The sequence below is a fragment of the Ursus arctos genome, unplaced genomic scaffold (genome assembly GCF_023065955.2).
Source record: "Ursus arctos isolate Adak ecotype North America unplaced genomic scaffold, UrsArc2.0 scaffold_11, whole genome shotgun sequence".
Taxonomy (NCBI): Eukaryota; Metazoa; Chordata; class Mammalia; order Carnivora; family Ursidae; genus Ursus; species Ursus arctos.
In genome coordinates this window covers 5,982,020-6,002,283 of record NW_026622775.1, presented here as the reverse complement: position 1 = coordinate 6,002,283, position 20,264 = coordinate 5,982,020, and the positions used below count along the sequence as shown (strand labels likewise).

General features: G+C 37.2%; 1 protein-coding gene across 1 annotated transcript in view; it reads right to left on the bottom strand.

Annotated features, from left to right (window-relative positions):
- Window positions 1-1,396: 1,396 nt before the first annotated feature.
- Window positions 1,397-20,264, bottom strand: part of ENPEP (glutamyl aminopeptidase) — an 82,035-nt gene continuing 63,167 nt past the window's right edge. The window contains exons 14-20 of the mRNA XM_026499187.4: window positions 15,122-15,272; window positions 14,020-14,093; window positions 13,809-13,913; window positions 13,553-13,723; window positions 11,890-12,030; window positions 3,203-3,281; window positions 1,397-2,196 (exon numbers count right to left, since the gene is read on the bottom strand). Coding sequence (XP_026354972.1) covers window positions 2,044-2,196; window positions 3,203-3,281; window positions 11,890-12,030; window positions 13,553-13,723; window positions 13,809-13,913; window positions 14,020-14,093; window positions 15,122-15,272 — 874 coding nt within the window. The 3' untranslated portion in view covers window positions 1,397-2,043. The remainder of the gene's footprint in view (window positions 2,197-3,202; window positions 3,282-11,889; window positions 12,031-13,552; window positions 13,724-13,808; window positions 13,914-14,019; window positions 14,094-15,121; window positions 15,273-20,264) is intronic.

The window sequence follows — 20,264 nt, the reverse complement described above, 5'->3', positions numbered from 1 at the left end:
TTGATGGTATACTGCAGTTTAATTTTGGAAACAATATACTGATTTTCCTCCCTTGTGAAAATCAGGACAAACCAGCAAGCAGAGAGGAAATTGTTCTTGGCATAGGTCTACCTATCAGTCATTAGCCTTTTAAAAACCAGATGCTGTTTGAGAAGGCCCTGATGGACTACTGAAGTTGTTACGACAGAGTGTGCGCAGCTCTTTTGCATGTGGAGTAAAGAGAACTAAAAATTCATTTTCCATTTTAGTGCCTAAAATGGAATGAAACAGAATGACTTGGAGGCAAGTTGTATTGTTTCATTTACCATCCCCCTCAACTTATATTTTTCTTTAAAAAATGTGTTTATTACATAAAGCAGGAAGATAAACCATCCCACTCCTCATCGACTTGAAACAATACATAGACTTCAAGTGCTGGTTTTGATTGTGAGTAATTTGAAGTTAGGGTGTTAAACCTCATGAGGATAGTAGGGCTTTCCTGATGATTTATGGTGTTAATGTGTTTTTTCTTCTGAAGTCACTTAAAATAGTATTTTTAAAGTTCTCATCTGGAAATTTCTTTTTTTTTTTTTAAATCTTTCTCCCCTTCAGGCTGCATTTGAGTTTGTCAGTTTAGCTGTGTAGATTAAGAAGCAATAATTAAGAAATAGCAGTAGGAAAGTTTACAAAGTCTGAAAGTATTTAACTAAGGCACATTATTATGTAGCTGAAGTCAAAGCTAAGATTTTGTTTTCACGTGCTTCAGTTATCATCAGATCAATCTTAAATTATTTGAAGGTTCCACATAAATTTTGATTTTCTAGATATAGCAGACTGAAATGTAGTCATTTACCTTTTTTGCTGTCTGTTGGACTTACATTGTGGCTCTACGAGGCATCAAGTGCCATATTAAACATATTCTTGCCACCGGCTTCTACAAAATTGATGTCTTTAATCACGTCACGAATATAAATTTGATCAGTGCTATTCTGTATGGATTAGGATCTAAGGGCTTATACATAAAAGTTATCTATAAGAAGATATATCCTCAGATATGCAGAGTCATGCTGGAGACATACATGGGTTTCCTCATTTTCACACTTAGATTGCTAGGTTAGATCAAAGCTAAGTTCTAATTCCATTTAGTTTTATGGAATAATCAGCCTTCTCTCTTTCCTGACCAGTTTCCAATTATTTAGTCTTTTTTCTCTAAAATCCATGGAGCAAAGTTAAGCACTATCTTCCCTCTAATTTCATAGCATATTTGAAGGAGCTTTGTAGGGAATGGAGCAGGATGACAGAGTACCAAGCATGAAAAAGGCTAGGTTCTTGAATTGTATTTGCCTCATGCTAAATTATTTGGGGAATGCTGCAGTCATTATTATTCGAGAGTAAAGTGACACTGGAAAACAACATATTTTCTTCAGGTTAATCATTCAGATTTATTTTAAAAAGGAGAAGAGAGTTCTTTTGTTGATTTTATAGTAAAGGCAATAGCGATTTCTTTGGCTAATTCATGCAATCCTTGAGTAAAATTTAAACCTCAGTTGCTTTGGTAGGATTTAAAGGAGTAGGACACATGTGAATACAATGATATGAGATATGTGTAATTCTGAATAATAAAATAAAGATTAAGATGGTAATTTTGGTCCCTCAAGTACTGGTATTTAAACTTTAAAAATCAATCAAGAGAGAAGATTAAGTGGTGTTTCTTTGGTACTAAAAATGTAAAGCTAAGACCAAATTGTTCTATTTTCACAGGTATAAGATATAAAGAATGATATTTAAAGACATTAAAATGGCTATTAAATTCTCTTCAGTTTGCAAAGAATCTCCTATGAAGTACACTTAGAAGAAATCCCTGAGAACATTAACTACTCTCTTAGTATCTTCCTTCATAAACAAAGAACAACTTAAAAGCTTTGCAAGACATAGAAACACACCACTTAGCAAAAGCAGTATCTGCGTATAAGACTCCTTCCATTGTGCTTGTAAATTCGGCCACCAAATATGTAATAGGAGAAACAATAGGTTCACAAAATTAAAATATGATATTTAGACACATTAACCGTTCCTAGGTAAATCCAAAAACCACTGTCTTATGGTGTCTCTGTTTTGCCTTAACCACTCGATATTGTTCTTAACTGTTTCCAGCACTTGCTCCCTAGGTGTTTCTCCTGCTCCAGCATCTGGATATTTTTTAAAAAAGCTCTCCATCTAGAAAAGAGAGGGAAATAATTAAGAAAGTCATTTTCAGCCCAGTTAGTCTTCAAGGCTTTTATCTACAAACTGGATTTGTTTCTTTCGTCCCTGGAAATTCATTATCATTGCACAGCAGTGAGTTACATGTCCTGGTGCATCGTTGAGACTGAGCCCGTCTCTCAGATTGGCAATCATTACCCATGGCGTTTGGACTTTTGGCAGCATGTCGGGTCCAGAGAGGCTCTGCCATCTTGGGGAAGGACAGCAGCGCACTAGCGGCTGCGTGCCCCTCTGTACTCCTGCTGTTTCTCTATTTTCTGTGCATTCACCAGCATGGTCCCTGGAAAACCCGATCTGTGGGATGTGGGCTTTGCTTAGCCTTTCACTTCAGCAGTTGGGAATATTTTCATACACTTTCAGTTGCCTTATTAAGGCCTCATAATAACATCTCTGTTAACCTTGGTTCTCTCTTTTGTCTTTCTTCCAAAATCCTCCCCCAAAGTCAATCATAGTAGTGTCTGCCACTTATAAAAATAAGAATTATTTTGTTCAGAAGAATGTTAACATTCCAATGTAATATACGGAAAATTCATACAATCTCAATTTTCCAATATTAATAAGCATTTTCCCCCCTGGAACTGAGATGTTTGAAACCTAAATGTCTTTGAATTCCAAAACTATGAATTTTGAAAGGAATCAAATCGTGACTATCTTATTCTAGGTTACATTTACGAGGACAGGGGAGACATACCGTCCACACTTTGGTAAGCTGAAAGGTCTCACGTAGCCTTCTAGGCCTTTTAAGGCCTTAGCTTTCTCAACTTTTACACTTTGTTTCTTGGTTATTTGATTTGTTTTCAGTTTAGAAAAAATAGGTCTACATTTAATTAGATATAAGAATTATTTCTTTCTCCTTGTCGTCTGAGATCTGAATAGAGAAAACACCATTTCCATTTGAAAAAAAAAAAAAAAGTTTGATTCTGTTCTTCCCAGACAAGTATAGAGGGATTTAACTTCATACCTGCCAGAGCTGTAGTTCAGTGTTGAAAGGTTCTGCTATTGTGACAATCCTGCCAAGGTTTCTGTCGTTGAGAGTGTACCTGGAGAGAAATTTCAGGAAGTAAGAGGGAATATAAGTGCCTCGAACTTTAAATCCTTTCTCTAGACATGGACATTTCCTTTTGATTTTGTGGGTTTTTAAAAACAGTAATTTTTTTTTAGGGGCGCCTGGGTGGCTCAGTCGTTAAGCGTCTGCCTTTGGCTCAGGGTGTGATCCCGGAGTCCTGGGATCGAGCCCCACATCAGGCTCCTCCACTGGGAGCCTGCTTCTTCCTCTCCCACTCCCCCTGCTTGTGTTCCTTCTCTCGCTGGCTGCCTCTCTCTCTGTCAAATAAATAAATAAAAATCTTAAAAAAAAAAACAGTAATTTTTTTTTAAAGTAACCAAAACACAGTAAGTAAACACATTTAATTTAAAATTTCTATTACAGGAAAAATCTTAGTACATCCTTCAGCCCTTTTGTATACAGAGCCACAACACCATCCCAGATGTGGTGACTGTTGGTGGGACTCCCCCAATCTGTTCTTTTATCCTGCACACATGAGAACCCAGATAGAGATTACATTTCTCCACCTCCCTCACAACTACGTGCAGATGGGAGGCTCTGTTCTTATCAGCGGAACAGGAGCAGAAGTGCCACGTTCATTCTCTGCCTCCTTGCTTAAGTCAAGGAAAATTGCTTGCCTTGGACTTCTGGTTTTTTCTCCCCTTCTTCCAAGCTTCAACCACACCGACAGGATAAGGTCCTAGGCCTTATGGGGCAGAACGCTTTAACAATTTGGAGTGCTCACTTCAGTAGACTAACATGAGTGAGAAATAATTGTGTAAGTCCTTTAAGCTGCTGCATTTCTGTGTTTCCCATACAGCGGAGTAGCTCTAGTCACCTTTACCCTGATAAATCCTCCACGCATCTTACCACAGGTACAGAAATTTGAACATAAGCTATTTATTCTTCCTCCAAAAAGCTTTATTAGCTACTTGCATACTGTATTTGTCTGTATCAGCCTATATGATCCATATTAGGCTACGCAAAGACACTTGAAGCTAAGTGCAAAGATAAGACTTTAGAGATGATACTCTATTCTTGTCCCTGTCGTACTTTCTCTCTTAAAGAGCAAGAATCAGAAATTTTCTAACAGACCATAATACAAATAATTGTGTTACAGATAAAAATCTCATTGCAACCAATCACAGTGTGAGAAAAACAACCACAAGAAGTATGTATTGACTTTGAACCACCGGAATGCCGTGGAAGGATAAAGAACACATATTGCTGTAGGAGAGGTAAACAGCAGAAGAAGAAACTTTACATTTAAAAATTATCACATAACAAAAGCAGAAGCCATGGAGATAAAAGCTAATAAAGTTTGTTGTGTGTGTTTTTAAAATTTTTGTACTAAAAAGCTCATAAAATTAAGTCAAAATTCATTTTTTTATTGTGAAAAGAGCAAATATTTTCACTATACAAAGAACACTTACCAATTGGTAAAAGGGAGAAATATGCCAATGTGAAATTATCAAAGAAATGAATCAGCAGTTTGCAAAAGAAACATAAAGAGAAAATGTACCAATGGGAAAAAACAGGAAATGTTCTAATAATTAACCATGATTTTCAGTGAACTAGGTCCAGTGCTCACTCTTAAAACAGACACCATTGAATTGAAATTCACCATGTCTTTCCTCTTTCATGTCTTAGTAGTCTAACGTAAGCAGTTTCCCTTTACTTAATGTCATCAGTCATTATCCCAAATATAAGACTCTGAGGCGTCTATTCTCAATGCTGTCCCAATAATGTATATGCTGTACTTCCTCGCCCTTGACAGACTCCGACATCTCCCAATCTCTTGATCCCTTCCACCTAGCCTTCTGGAACTATCCCTTTCCAGGGAATATTTCTTCTCATTTCGATAATGTTTATTTTCCCACATCCTTCAGAAAAGCAGGTCAGAAATGGAGTTAATGTGCTCATTCTCCCATTGTGGATTACAGACCATTATTTCTCCACTCTTTTTAAAAACCTCTGTTCCTGCTAGTTATCCCCCCTCATCTAATTTATGCACCTGACTCCTAGTCTTTCTCTCTACTCCAAGCTGTGATTTCAAGGTCCACATCGATGACAAATACAACATCTCAGCTCCTTAGTTTCTTTACATTCTCATTCCTAATGATATCTTTACCTTGGCCTCCAATTCCCATGATCATACCTTGCGATCATCCATAAGTACACTGTCTCTAAAATTGTTCATTCATGCACCCTCCATGATAAAATTTACCTGTCAGTTTTCACTATGACCATTCTCTGACTTTATCTGGATTTCTGGGCCATTGACCATCCCTATCCTTACTTTCTCCTGGACCATCAGCTCTTCCTTTTCTTGCATTTGTTTCCTTATATAGTTTAGATTTCATGGTATGCCACTTTCAATAACATTTTTTTTTCCTAAGCCGTAAACTCCCTTACAGTTCAACAACTTGTTTCTAGCAAAACTTCAGTTTTGGATGAAATCAACTGCCCATTTCCTCTGTGTTTGCTAATCTGTCCAGGGAGGTCACCCAACTTTTTCCAAGAGGTTTCATGACAAATTCGTGAGTACCAATCTTAAATGGACCCTCCATGTTGACAGTCCTCCTACATTACCCTGGTCAGTTCATTCTCTTAATCCCTGAATTACTTTTTACAAGTTTTTCACTCTCTTCCAACCTCCAGACATCTTCCTGTTTCCCTCCTTCTTCAACAAAGATGACTTTTCTTCTAATTTACAGAGAAAATGCATAGTAACTCCTATATCTTTTAGTTTACAAACATACAAAGATACCTATTTTTCTTCTATCATCTGTGCATTGTCTCCAATTTCTCCCCACTAGCTCTCTCTTTTTTTTTTTTTTAAGATTTTGCTTATTTATTTATTTGACAGAGAGAGAGAGCACAAGGAGGGAGAGTAGCAGGCAGAGCGAGAGGAAGCAAGCCCCTTCACTGAGCAGGGAGCGCAATGAGGGGCTTGATCCCAGGACTTTAGGATTATAACCTGACCCGAAGGCAGACGCTTAGCCGACTGAGCCACTCAGGCACCCCTCTCCCCACTTTCTTAAAAATTTTATTTTTAAAAGAATCTTTTCTGTCTTACATATTAAATCTCTCATTCTTCACTGGGTCTTTCTTATTAGCTTTAAAATATATTAAACATATTAAAACTATCTTCCACAAAGAAAAAAAATTTCTCTTCCTTGATCTGGCATCTCTCTTAATATCCTTTTTCTCACCTCTCCATTCATAGTCAAACTCTTCGAGAGAGTTCTCTACATTTAATATCTTCATTTCCTCTCCAGTGATTGATTTATTACTTTGATTCAATTTAGGTTCTGCCACCATCACTCCACTGAAAAATTCTTTCTAGAGTTACCAATAGCTTCTTTTTTAAAAAGATTTTATTTAGGGGCGCCTGGGTGGCACAGCGGTTAAGCATCTGCCTTCGGCTCAGGGCGTGATCCCGGCGTTATGGGATCGAGCCCCACGTCAGGCTCCTCCGCTATGAGCCTGCTTCTTCCTCTCCCACTCCCCCTGCTTGTGTTCCCTCTCTCGCTGGCTGTCTCTATCTCTGTCTAATAAATAAATAAAATCTTTAAAAAAAAAGATTTTATTTATTCATTTGAGAGAGAGAGAGGCAGAGAGAGCACAGCAGGGGGAGAGGCAGAGGGAGAGGGAGAAGCAGACTCCCGACTGAGCTGGGAGCCTGACATGGGGCTCCATCCCAGGACCTGGCGATCATGACCTGAGCCGAAGGCAGACACTTAGCCATCTGAGCCACCCAGGAGCCCCTAGAGTTACCAATAGCTTTTATGCCAATAAATCTAATGGGCATTTTTCTGTCTTGGATTTACTCAAACCTTAAGTAGCATTTGACAAGGGACTATAACTTCCTTGAAATAATCTTCACTTCAACATCTCAAAAGAGACTCAAAAGCATCATAAATAGAAAACGGAATTCATTGTTCTCCCTTTCCTTATCTTTTCTAGAAATCCAGGCATTATACTTGTCACCTCACTTCTGTCCTATTTCTAATGTTGTTCTTACCTCTTCATTTTCATTGTTATATCCAGAGTCCAGTCTACCACTATCTTTTGTTGGGACTGCTAATAGCTCTCTAACTGCTTTTCCAAATTCACTCTGGTCCCCATTTAGGTCTGTGCTTTACCACCAGAGTTTTCTTTTCAAAGTAAAATCAATCATTTCACTTTCTTACTTAAAACCCTTTAGTGATTTAGCACTGCCCTTATAACAACAGCCCAAATCTTAACTGACCCTGCAAAGGTTGTCCCTCCTCTTTTCTCTTTTCTGATAGAAGGTATTCGGCCAGGAATGCTTCACCTCCTGTTCACCTAAATAACTCCTGCTCTTCCTTTAGAATTCAGTTCAACCCTCACTTCCTTAGGGAAGCCCTTAATGTCCAAATTCTCTTGACTTGGTCAGTTTCCCTTTTACACTCTTTCAGTGTGACTGGAACCTCTTCTATTTGTAATTATTACAGTTTGAAGTGTACATGTATTTGTGTGATTCTTTAATTAATATTGGTCTCCATTACCAGACCCTAAGGTCCATGACAGAGATCCAAGTCTGTTTCTATTATATCTTCAATGTCAAGCACAGTGCCAGGCTTATAGTATATGTTATACAATACTTACTGGATAAAAGGATTATAATTTAAAATGAGATATCAGTTTTTATACACTCAATTAGCAAGGATATTTCTTTTTTTCTATAAGTTCTAGTTAGCTGACATACAGTTCAGTATTGGTTCAGGAGTAGAGTTCACTGGTTCATCATTTGCACATAACACCCAGTGCTCATCATAACGAGTGCCCTCCTTAATACGCATCACTCATCTATCCCATCCCCCTCCCAGCTCCCTCCATGAGCCCTCGGTTTGTTCTCTATAGTTAAGAGTCTCTCATGATTTGTCCCCCCCCCCTTTTTCCCCTCCTGAATGTTCATCTGTTTTGTTTCTTAAATTCCACATGTGAGTGAAATCATACGGTACTTGTCTTTCTCTGATTGACTTATTTTGCTTAGCATAATACACTCTAGTTCCACCCAGGTCATTGCAAATGGCAAGATTTCATTCTTTTTGTTGGCTGAGTAGTATTCCATTGTATATATATATACCACCTCTTCTTTATCCATTCATCAGTTGATGGACATTTGGGCTCTCTCCATAGTTTGGCTATTGTTGATAATGCTGCTATAGACATCCTTCAAAGGTGTGTTTTTGCATCCTTTAAGTAAATATCTAGTAGTGCAATTGCTGGATCATTGGGTAGTTCTATTTTTAGCTTTCTGAGGAAGTGTCATACTATTCTCCAGAGTGGCTGCACCACTTTTCATTCCTACCAACAGTTCAGAAAGGAATAATTCCCACCAACAGTGCAGGAGGGTTCCCCTTTCTCTCCATCTTGCCAACACCTATTTTCTCCTGTGTTGTTAATTTTAGCATTCTGACAGGTGTGAGGTGGTATCTCATCATGGTTTTGATCTGTATCTCCCTGATGATGACTGATGTTGAGCATCTTTTCATGAGTCTGTTAGCCATCTGGATGTCTTCTTTGGAAAAATGTCTGTTCATATCTTCTGCCCATTTCTTAACTGGATTATTTGTTTCTTGGGTGTTGAGTTTGATAAGTTCTTTACAGATTTTGGATATTAGCCCTTTATCAGATGTTACTTGAAAATATCTTTTCCCATTCAGAAGGCTGCCTTTTAGTTTTGTTGATTGTTTCCTTCACCTTGTAGAAGATTTTTATCTTGATAAGTCCCAGTAGTTCATTGTTGCTTTTGTTTCCCTTGCCCCGGCAACATGTCTAAGAAGAAATTGCTGTGGCCAAGGTCAAAGAGCTTGCTGTTTGTGTTCTCCTCTAGGATGTTGATGATTTCCTGTCTCATGTTTAGGTCTTTCATTAGCAAGGATATTTCTAAAGACACCTCTCAGTATTAGCAAGGGTTGGAAAAATGGGCAAAGTTAATAGTAAATTTTTTTCTTAGTGACTACAAATTAAAGGATATTTTGGGGAATTAGCAATGAATAGATTGAATAAAGACTGTAACTATCTGTATAAAAACTAAAAATGTAAGAACAAAATATGTTTATCTCAATAAACCCATATCATAAAAAGTGTAACATTTAAAGGGAAACTTGCTGTATATTTATCATATTAATTACTTTTAAAACTAAAATAAGGATTTATCTTAAATAGTTAAAAAATAATATTATATAATGATCATCTTCTTGGACTTATATTTACATAAGTATTATCATATTATCCAAAAGAAATTACTTCAATGCACATAAAGCTTTTAATTAAATTCTTACTAAATTTTTTTGTCTATGAGGCAGTCTTTAAATGGTTTCAGTCATGTCCCATTGACTTAATTTTCAACCATAGTCATAAATTAAAATCAAACCTTAGCACACCACACTACTGACTTGCTGAGTTCATTCACATTCACGGTTTCATCTAAGACCTTACTGGGATAAATAAAAGCAAAGACTAATTGCAGAAGTATCTTTGGAACGTTTTGATTAAGTCTCGAACTAGAAAGGGTATTAATGATGTGGCCATCAGTCGTCATATAAATCACATGACAAAGCCCTTTATAAAAAAAAAGCAGCTTATTTATTTTAGGATGACAATAAATTGTTCGGGAACCTAGGCAGGAAAATCACTCATTCTGGATTCTGGAAAATATTCAAGAGTTTGGAAATATTTGTGTAAAGTTTGCTCATTTTTGTTTAATTCATCCTATCCAATTTTAGCAGGGAAATTCTATTTATTCAAACTAACCATAATTAATATTGGGCGTTATTTTTGTGTTCAACATGTGGTTGTAATATAATTTTATGTTTGAGGCTATGTGAAATAATACCTCATGAGAATTAGATCATTAGACTATGAAGAAATATTAAAAGCCTTGGGCAAGGGTTTTGGAACTGGCACTGGAAATAGTACATCAATTTATTATTTTTTTTAAATTCAAAATTAGGTCTAATAAATTTATTTTAGGGACAGATGTTTATGACTTCTATGACAAAATAACACCTCTTTTTTCTAGTTCTTATTAAGAGGCACAACAATGAACTAATTTTTTAAAATGAAAAATGTATTACTTAAATAAATCACACCAGAACTATTCAAATAGGCCTTGAAAAGTACTTTATATTTAATAAACAATAAGGGAATTGCCATTTTATTATGCAAAATGGAACATTATTTATTTAGTTTTTTACAATAATTCAAAAGTAAGCATTTTTCTTCATCTGCGTAGGTTTCCTGCAGCATGTACCAAAAAAATGAAAGACTTATAGTCTTTTTGATTAAAACAAAATACTCACTACATGTCACTAGGCATGTATTAAGCAAATGAAAGGTACCAGGTTGCATAACATGAAGGGTTACCTCCAGATAACAACATGTTCCCAATAGGAAGACTTATTAATTCTAAGTCATGCATTTCATTGAAAAAGTTATAAACAGATGGACAAAGCATCACACACACACACACACACACACACACACACCAGTCAATTTTTATAGAGACGGATGAGCAGTTACACTCAATCACAGCAAGAACAGAAAAGGCAAAACTTTATCACAAATAGGCAAAAGCAATGTAGGGTATCTTAGTTGAAAGATATAATAAGTTATAATAAGATAATAAGATATAATCTGGATCTCAGAAGGATGAGAAATGTGAATGAACCTAGTGGCAGCCTGGTGAATTGTGGGGTAGAAAAGAGAAAAGAATTAAAAGTTATCTTCATAGTTAGTATTTCTGATAAGGCAGTCATTATCAATGAGGTAGTGCTGATGGGAAAACAGGAGAGATTAGGAGAGGATAACAGGGCCTGTTTCACGGTATGGGGATTACAGACAATAAAGGTCTTTTGTCAATGTTTACACATTTATTTGGGATATATCATCTATATGCATTTTATATTCCATAGAAAAAAAATTTAATGGGAATAACCACTAAATTTAGAGGATTAGGACCAAGAATAGCAACATTTCTTCTAAATGGGGCTGCAGAAATAAGAAATTTGGGAAAGCATCTCTTTAGTTTGATTTCTTCCTCTCTTGTCCTTTCTTCTTCCCATTTTAAAATTGCTATTGCCTGGAAAATATAGGTCCCTTTAATACCTAAAGTATAATTATCTGCTCAAGAGAGATAAATATTATCACCCATATAAGCTCAGTAAGATATAAGGTTCCAGTTTGAACCTAAGTCCAGAAACTCACTTAGTTTTCATTAAATCTTGAGAATTAAATATGTGCCTGACATTATACTAGGTGCTAACACAACAGAGAGAGTTATATTAACTTGTTTTAACCAAACTAAAAATAATGCAATTTAGGTATCTCTCCAGGCTTCAGAATTCTGTAGATCAGTTGGAAACAACATTTTCCAGAAAAAGAATTAGGCCTAAAATTAACTAGTCTATTGCTTCCCTAGAAAGAAAATACCATGATCCTTTACTTCTAATAATATGCCATTCCAGATATTGTATAGATGTCAGAGAAAGTACAGCAAAGAGAAAAAGAAAGAACTTATCGATGGTATCAAACAAAGAGAACAACAAGCCATTATCTGATTATCCCACCTGTTGACTAGATATTCCCAGTTGAGCTGAATCCAATTCCAGGCCATGTACTTCCCATAGCTGTTGTATGAGATATATCGGATGACTGTAAACACATCCTGAGATTTAATAAGGTTTGGGTCCTTGAGAAAATCTAAATACCTAAGAAAACACAAATAGAAAAACAATTCAAAATGTTAACTATTAACTTTTAAAAAATTAATTGAATTTATTGTATACAAGCACTTCACCCACTTACCTATTATCCCCCTGAACTAAAAAACAAAGAGCCAGTAAATTAAGGGAAAGTACTTATACTTTTATTTTCTAAAGGATAAAAGTTACATCTTATTTGTCCTTCCCTAGATTGTAAGAAACAACCTTCTAAAGTAACCTATATGGTTAGATTAATTAGCTATAATTACAGTCTAATGGAAAGCAGTCCAAGATAAATTACGTGACCAAATCAATAGGTTTTTATTAACTCTATGCCATGACTGTACCTAGAGGGAATATCATGACGTACTCTAGACCACTGAATTTCCAGAAACTGCACTTTACTGGTAGTCCTGAATTTTTGTGTAATTTATCACTCAACCTCTAATTCACAAGAGTCTTAGTAAGGCATGTAAACACTTGCTAATTTTCTCATCAGATGATCAGCACAGTGCCATCAAAATAATGGATCAATGAATCAATGGAAAATCATGGAAAATCATGGAAAAATGATCAAGTTCTTGATAGACTATTTTAGGGCGAAGAGCAGAATTGACATCTACCCCAAAGCAAGATGGTGAAGGAGTATTGTTGGCTTTGCTTGCAATAGTCCTTATAAATTGGTTATTACATCGTAATTTCCTATTTATATTCTGTCTCTCTCATGAGCTATAAGTTTCTCAAGGATAGATGTCACGCCTTATTCATTTTTATTCCCACAATTTATATACTTACACATAGAAAGGACATCGTAAGTGTTGGCTAAGTAAATGCAATAAATAACTGTGGCAGAAGATTCGTGATATGCATATTGTGGCACATACTCCTTCTCTGCTCACAGAAACCAATTTTGTTCTGGGCTTGGGTCAAGGTATCCTTGATCCTAGGGAAGTAGGGAGGCTCCTACCCCAGGCTCAGAGTACGATGATGGCCCAAATCAGTCAAAGGAATTCAAGAACATCCTGTTGGCAAATGATCCAGTAGTAGACCTAGAGCATAACCCAGAACGATCAAGTGTGATCCTGTTCTGGTTATTAGGGGAAGCGGAGATAACCCACCTTTAAGCATAAAAGACAAAGCTTTGTGAGGAGGAACTCTTTTGTTCGTGTTCTTCTTTCACTGAACATATTTGTGCGAAGACAAAAATATTTGGAGCTCTAGAGGTTATGAGACATCCAACATGGCGAGGATGGCAGAACAGAAAGAGAAACACCCCAGGTCCTGAATGAAAATGTTGAACCACTGCTCACAACTAGAAACTGCCTACTCCCAGAATATTTTCATATGAGATTACATGTCTTTATTCCACTCTTACATGGATACTTTGTTTCTTGCCGGGAAAAATAAGATTTAATAGATGTTCTTGGAAATGTATCCTACTTTAATTCGCATCTTAAAGTGACAGTGACACATAAACCATCAAATGCCACTCATATGAACAGAAAAAACAACAACAAAAAAAACTTACCTTGACAAAAGAGTAACATTCTTCACCGATGCTAATCCATACAACAGTTTTTCTTTTTCCTGAGCTAATGAAGTTTTCTGGTATTGATCAAGAGTATAGTTCCATGAAGTCTCATTGCCAGAGTTCTGCATTCCATACTGATAAACCAAAAGCCTGAGATTTACAGGAAGCCTAGAAGAAGAAACAGTGTTTCAGAGATTTTAATTCTTCATTTCTAAGTTTGAAGTCCTCTAGAAATGAACACATGAACAGTCACCTTACAGTCCCACTTAGCCACTGCTGAAATAATTGGGTAGCATTTTCCAAGGCTTCTTGATCTCCCATTTTGCATGCAAGCCCTAACACGGAGGCACGGAGTAACCTTAAAAAACAAATACACACAAAACTGGGGCCGTGAGCACTTTTTAACATGTTTTAACATACACAAATATTAAATGAAAATTAGTTTTAAAAATGTAAGAAATAACTTTGTAAGGTGGTCTCCAACATCATTCCATCCCAGAAGATCTGCAATGGGCTTCACTTGACTTTGGAAGTATTCCTGAAATAAAAGCACCATATACAATGAGTCATAATTTACTATTTATCAACAGTTTCTTATTTATTATAATCTACAGCCCCCTGTTGTAATCTTCTTTCCTACTAGTTCAGAGAATTTTGGGCCTCTCCTTAGGAAACATGGCAAATTTGCTTCAATTCTGAAGATAAGAACATCCTGGATCATTCTCTAATGTTTAATAAAGTTTAATAAAACTTTGGGTAAGCCCCTTTTGACCTCTACTTTTTAGTTAACATTTGTAAGAAATGGAGTAACACCTAACATACTTACTGCAATAAGAAGATTAATCAAGTATTGTTGAAATAACAATAGTGAAAACTAATATATGTATACCGCCTTTGGATTTACAAAGCGTATTTATTTTATATGATCTATACTGTCTCATTGCTATAGACAGGGAAGTGCCGACATCCCTACTGTACAAAGGAAATGAAGACTCATAAATATTAAATCGTTTGTCCAAATTCTCTCATTTAGTAAGTAGAAGAGCTAGAGATTTGAATCCAGCATTTCCTTAAAATTGCAAGTGTCCTACCAAAGTGCTGCAGAAACCCCAAAGCAAAGTATTTAGAATGACTATTCTGTAATAAAATCTCAATGCGGAAATAACAGCAGCAAGAACAAGGAAATACAATGGTATCAAAAATATAATGGTATCAAACTTATGTTTTAGTAAGAATAAATTCATTTAACATTGATAAATCCATTGAAAATAAGATCTAGTGAGTATCTTGTCTATTGTAACTAAAATATTAGTTCTTGTGTTCTTTCTAACACTAAAATATATCGTTAGGTGGTATACTGCACCAGAAATGCTGATACATTTCAAGTTAAAAAAAAATAGAGATAGTATCTCTTTAGTTTGACTAGCCATGTCATTGTACCTTCCTTTAATTTCACTTGGCACCCAGATGTGCTTTTGTGTCTCTCAGAAGCTCCTTGTCTCAGCAACTTCCCTATTCTTCTCATTGCTGCACCTTTACTGTCATAAGATAGAGCATTAACATCACCTCAATCACAGGGTATAGCTCTTTATCATCTTCAAACATGCTAATGATATAGGTTATGACTGAAATCACTCTCTGCCACGGTAAAAAATCTTCTTCCATTCTGAGATACTTGGTCAAGTTTAAAGCCATCTTGTAATCTAGAAGTTGAGCTCTAAGGGAGAGAAAAAAACCCATTAATTAAAACCATACACTAAAAAAACAAAACAAAACAAAACCAAAACCAAAAAACCCAACCTTAGACTAGTACTCATTTTTCTAAAAGTACTAATATGGAAATCACAGAATTCAATGTTAATGAGAATCCTTCTGTGAAGCAATCAAGAAAATACATTTATTTTGGAGGACCCAATCAAAAAGGTTTGTTCACAATGATGCCTTAGTACTTTCATATATTCAATAGTAAGGAGGAAGACAGAACATTAAAAAGTACATTTGAAAAATTGCTGAGGCAAAATTCTGGATAAAACAAAAGCCATTTAGCTATGGTTAATATCGATGAATAGACACCAGCCGATTACAATATACGAATGTGGGGCGCCTGGGTGGCTCATTTGGTTAGGTGTCCAACTCTTGATTTCAGCTCAGGTCATGATCTCAGAGTTGTAGGATCGAGCCTCACGTTGGGCTCCATGCTGAGCAAGGAGTTTGCTTGAGTTTCTCTGTCTTCGGCTCCTTCTGCCCCACCACTCTCTCTAAATATATAAATAAATAAATCTTTAAAAAATACTTTATAAGAAAAAAATACAAATGCACCATGATAATTATATCTTACTGAAATTATTTACATTTGATATGAAGAGGAAACATAACAGTACTCATGAATTATGAATGTTTAAAACATTCCAATTGAACTTTTCTCATTAAAACATTTCCTTTTTCATACGTTTTCAAACAACATTGATAAACAAAAGTGGATTTTGTTCCTCCACAAATTTGAAGTTTCTATTGACATTTCAAAGTTTAAAGAATCCAGTTTTTTCTTCCTTAAAAGGAATGCTAGAACCTTTTGAAATACTGTTCTCAGAAATCTATTATGCCTCAAAATTTAGCCTAGGTTTTTTTTTTTTAAGATTTTATTTATTTGACAGAGAGAGAGACAGCCAGTGAGAGAGGGAACACAAGCAGGGGGAGTGGGAGAGGAAGAAGCAGGCTCCCAGCAGGGGAGCCTGAAATGGGGCTCAATCCCAGAACACTGGCATCACGCTCTGAGCCGAAGGCAGACGCTTAACGACTGTGCCACCCAGGTGCCCCTAAAAAGAACCTTAGATGGGAATTCTGTCTTTTCAAATTACATTTTGAAATTTTAAATTAAATAATAAATTTTGAATTATTGAATTAGTAATCCTGATGCATTGAATGCTATTACATTTGAAAGTATTTGTAATTATATCTTGAATTCTCTCCAAGAGTTCGATTTGAGGATGAACTAGTAGTATTGGACAGGTAGATAAGAATGAAAATCTTCGCCTCATTTGATTTGTATTAATGAGATATGATAGTTTGTTTTCAGTTCAGAGAGCTGATTTCCTCTATTTCCTCAGATCCTAATCATTATATTTTGGAGCATGCAGCCTCCTTAATAAAAACACAAATAATATTGAGAAATGGAGTGTTTTATTGAGAATGTTTGCTTGTTTAGTAAGAAAAATTATAAAATTTTGTGTTGATATTTGAAACTCGAGAATTTTCTAATTTTAATGATTCCCTATTTTCCCTGGTGGATGGAGCAACAACTATGTCCAGCTGGTGATTTTTAAGGTGTTTCTGAAGAATAGTTGTTGCTCTGAGGATCGGTTTAGCAACAAGAATAATGAAAGTTTAGGAAAAATGACCATTTGGTCAGAAACGAAGTGGTCTGTACATTTTAGGTAGGTGAAAAGATTAGAAGGAATGGGTCTGAGTTACCAGGGCCAGAAGAATTGGCTAATTAGGTAGCGTAAGTAGAAGTAAGAAGAGAATCCAATTATCCAAAAGTCAGAGGTTCTGAGGAAATACTCTGTATTCAAACATTGAAAATCAATATCCTATCCTATACCCTTATTTTTCCAACATGCTTGATACAATAGTTCCATTTTGGTATCACTTGTTTTCTCTAAGTCTGAATCATATGGTCAGAACATTGGACTGGGAGTGAATTTTTGCTGGTTATTATAGGGATAACATTTCGAAAACTTAGCTGATGCACTTTTCATTTCCCACCAATTATGTTACTCTGTAGCTCCTCCTGGTATTTGATTCTCCAGAGGAAGAACAGTATCATTTAGAACTATGATTCTCAAATTTGAGCATCTATCAGTAACACCTGAAAAGTTCATTAAGTAACATATTCTCAGACCCCCCCCCCCCAGATTTTCTGATTTAGAAGATTTGGAGTAGGGCCTAAGAATTTGCATTTCTCACAAACTCCTAGGCAGTGTTGATACTGGTGGGACCACATGTGAAGACCTGGTTTTGAGAACAAAGACATGTATAGTGCCCTTCTCAGATCCCTTAACAGCGCTGTTGGCTCACAGCTGCCACCTTCTTCAGAGAACAGCCCTTAGCCAAATATATCCATCTTGCCTAAGAGGTAATGTAATCCCCCACGCCTGGACATTAATTCTCTGATTCAGGAAGGCAACAAGCCAGCCTGCCTCCCTCAAGTTGGACACACTCTACGGCATAATTCATAGCTTTCTAGTGGAATCTGGCAAAGCTAGACTCCATCTGAGACCGTATCATGGCTCAGCTCTTTATCCCTGCCCCATCCTGTTTTTCATACTCCCTACCTCATGAGAGTACTCTCTCAATAAACTACATGCACATGAACCTGCATTTCATACTCTGCTTCTAGGGAGCTCAACCTAAGACAGCATTGGTATGCAACTTTGAGTCTCAAACTCCATTTGTTAAATCCATAGGCATACAGCAGTTCTGAAAGCCAGATATGGTTAAGAATTTTATTTTATTTTATTTTATTTTATTTTATTTTATTTTATTTTATTTTATTTTATTTTATTTTATTTTTTTAAAGATTTTTTGGGTGCCTGGGTGGTTCAGTTGGTTAAGGGTCTGATTTTGGCTCAAGTTATCATCCCAGAGTCTTGAGACTGAGTCCCATGTCAGGCTCCCTGCTCAGTGGGGAGTCTGCTTCTCCCTTTCCTTCTGCCCCTCTCCCTCACTCGTGCTCTTTTTCTCTCTCCCTCTCTCTCTCAAATAAAGAAAATCTTTAAAAGAATTTCTTTTTATTTGAGAGAGTGAGCAAGAGAGATAGAGAGAGCATGAGTGGGGAGGAAGGGGAGTGGGAGAGGGAGAAGCAGACTCCCTACTGAGAAGGGAGCCCCATGCAGGCCTCAATCCCAGGACCCTGGTATCATGACCTGAGCTGAAATCTGACACTTAACTGACTGAGCCATCCAAGCATCCCAATCATTCTTTTTATTTGAAAATCTTCCATCAATCTAGTAAAAGCCCAGCCTGATGACTTAAATCATAGAACTGTCCTATTATCTGGAGAAAATGGAGGCTATAACTTAAAGAAAGTTCCCACCAAACTTGATGGAAAAGAGGACAAATGAGTCTGATGAGAGAATTCTTGCCCTCTTATCTTGGGCTGAGGCACCCAGGAAGTTGGGGAATCCTATAACAAAGGGTTTGTTTTTGCTTCCCTGGGTGTGACCCGGAAGTACGGTACAGTCCTCAGAGAAGCTGAGTTAAGCATAGTGTGTTGTCAAACATCGCTCTTCACTGGGACATTGGAAACAGTTCGGAGAGGTACCGAGGTGGATGCTGCTGACCCCATGTGCTCGTGTTCCCCAGCAAAGCCTTTGGTGGTGTGGAGAATTTCAAAAAGTCCCTATTGTGTCTCATTTCTCAGTGTTCACTTGCCAATTAAATTCAGATTTGTGGCTTAAAACAGTCGTTTTGCAAACAACTAGGTCCTTTTTGGACTCTTTCCAATTACTCTACTCCTTTCTTTAAAAGGCAGCATGAGGGTGGGGGCAGGCAGTAGGAGGGTGAAGTTGCTTATCCAGTTCTGTGTTGTGCTCTAGTTACCTTTGCAAACACCTGTAAAATGGTAAAACCAGTGACTCTAGAAGTCTGTAATCTTGGTGTGGCTGATGTTCACTTGGTGGCCTGTAATTTGCTAACTTGCTCCTCGCCTTGGATATCATTGGAACCACTGCTGTGTGAAGCCGCGCTGAAATTCTGTTCCGATCGTTAGCTTAGGCGGCTTTTTAAGCCATCCTTTCTGCTCTTCTTTCCTCACCCTGGAGACCCCTGCCCCCACCCACGGGCTTGTTAGCTAGTGCTCTCTGCTTTCCCTTATGTTACTCCTCACCTCTTTCCTGGCTTCAGTACACAGCAGGTTACAGAGCACAGTCAAAGCTATTGAAAAGGAAAACCCTACTGTAACAGGTAGACAAAAAAGGATTCTTTCTGTCTCTGTTTTGGCAAGGCCCTTGGCCTAACCTCCAAACTAGGCCCGTTGGCCTAAACCCCAGAGTAAGATGCAGGCCCCCCAAATCGGAACCAACATGGTCAGGACAGATTTTTGTGATCCTTCGCTGATAACCCATCACCAGCCTACTACAGGGGTTGGGGAAGCTAGGGGCAGAATGACACATTCTAACAGAGAGCTTTGGAGGAGCGCTGTTAGGGTGCTGTGAATGCTCTCCTCCCACAGGGGAGAGGGGGATGCGGGAGGGTTCTCCCTCACAACAAGCCTTGGAAAAGGGGCTTCAGTGAAACCACTTGAAGAGTTTTACCTGTGTTGTGGAGCTTGGGGCACAGTGGCCTGGTGTCTGATGCCCTGAGAAAACTAAAGGATAAAAGACTACTGCTCTAACCTCAGAGTGAAGAGATAAGCCTGCTTGGGGTGGCCCATCCTTCCAGACTTCGGTGGGGGAAAAGATATATGAATACTGCCTATGGACCAGATGTGGTTCAGAGATTTTCAACTTACCCACCTCAAGGAACTGCAAGAGAAAGACTCTAAGCAGTAAAAATGAGTATGGATGGCAAATACCCCATGAAAACAGCACACAAGAAAATGAATTAAACATCTTCAAAGTTCAGAGAGGACCAAACGCAGACAGCATGTGAGGACCTTTTCTTCCCTTCACCTGCTTTCCCTCCCTGCTCTCCTTGCCTTAGCTCTGGA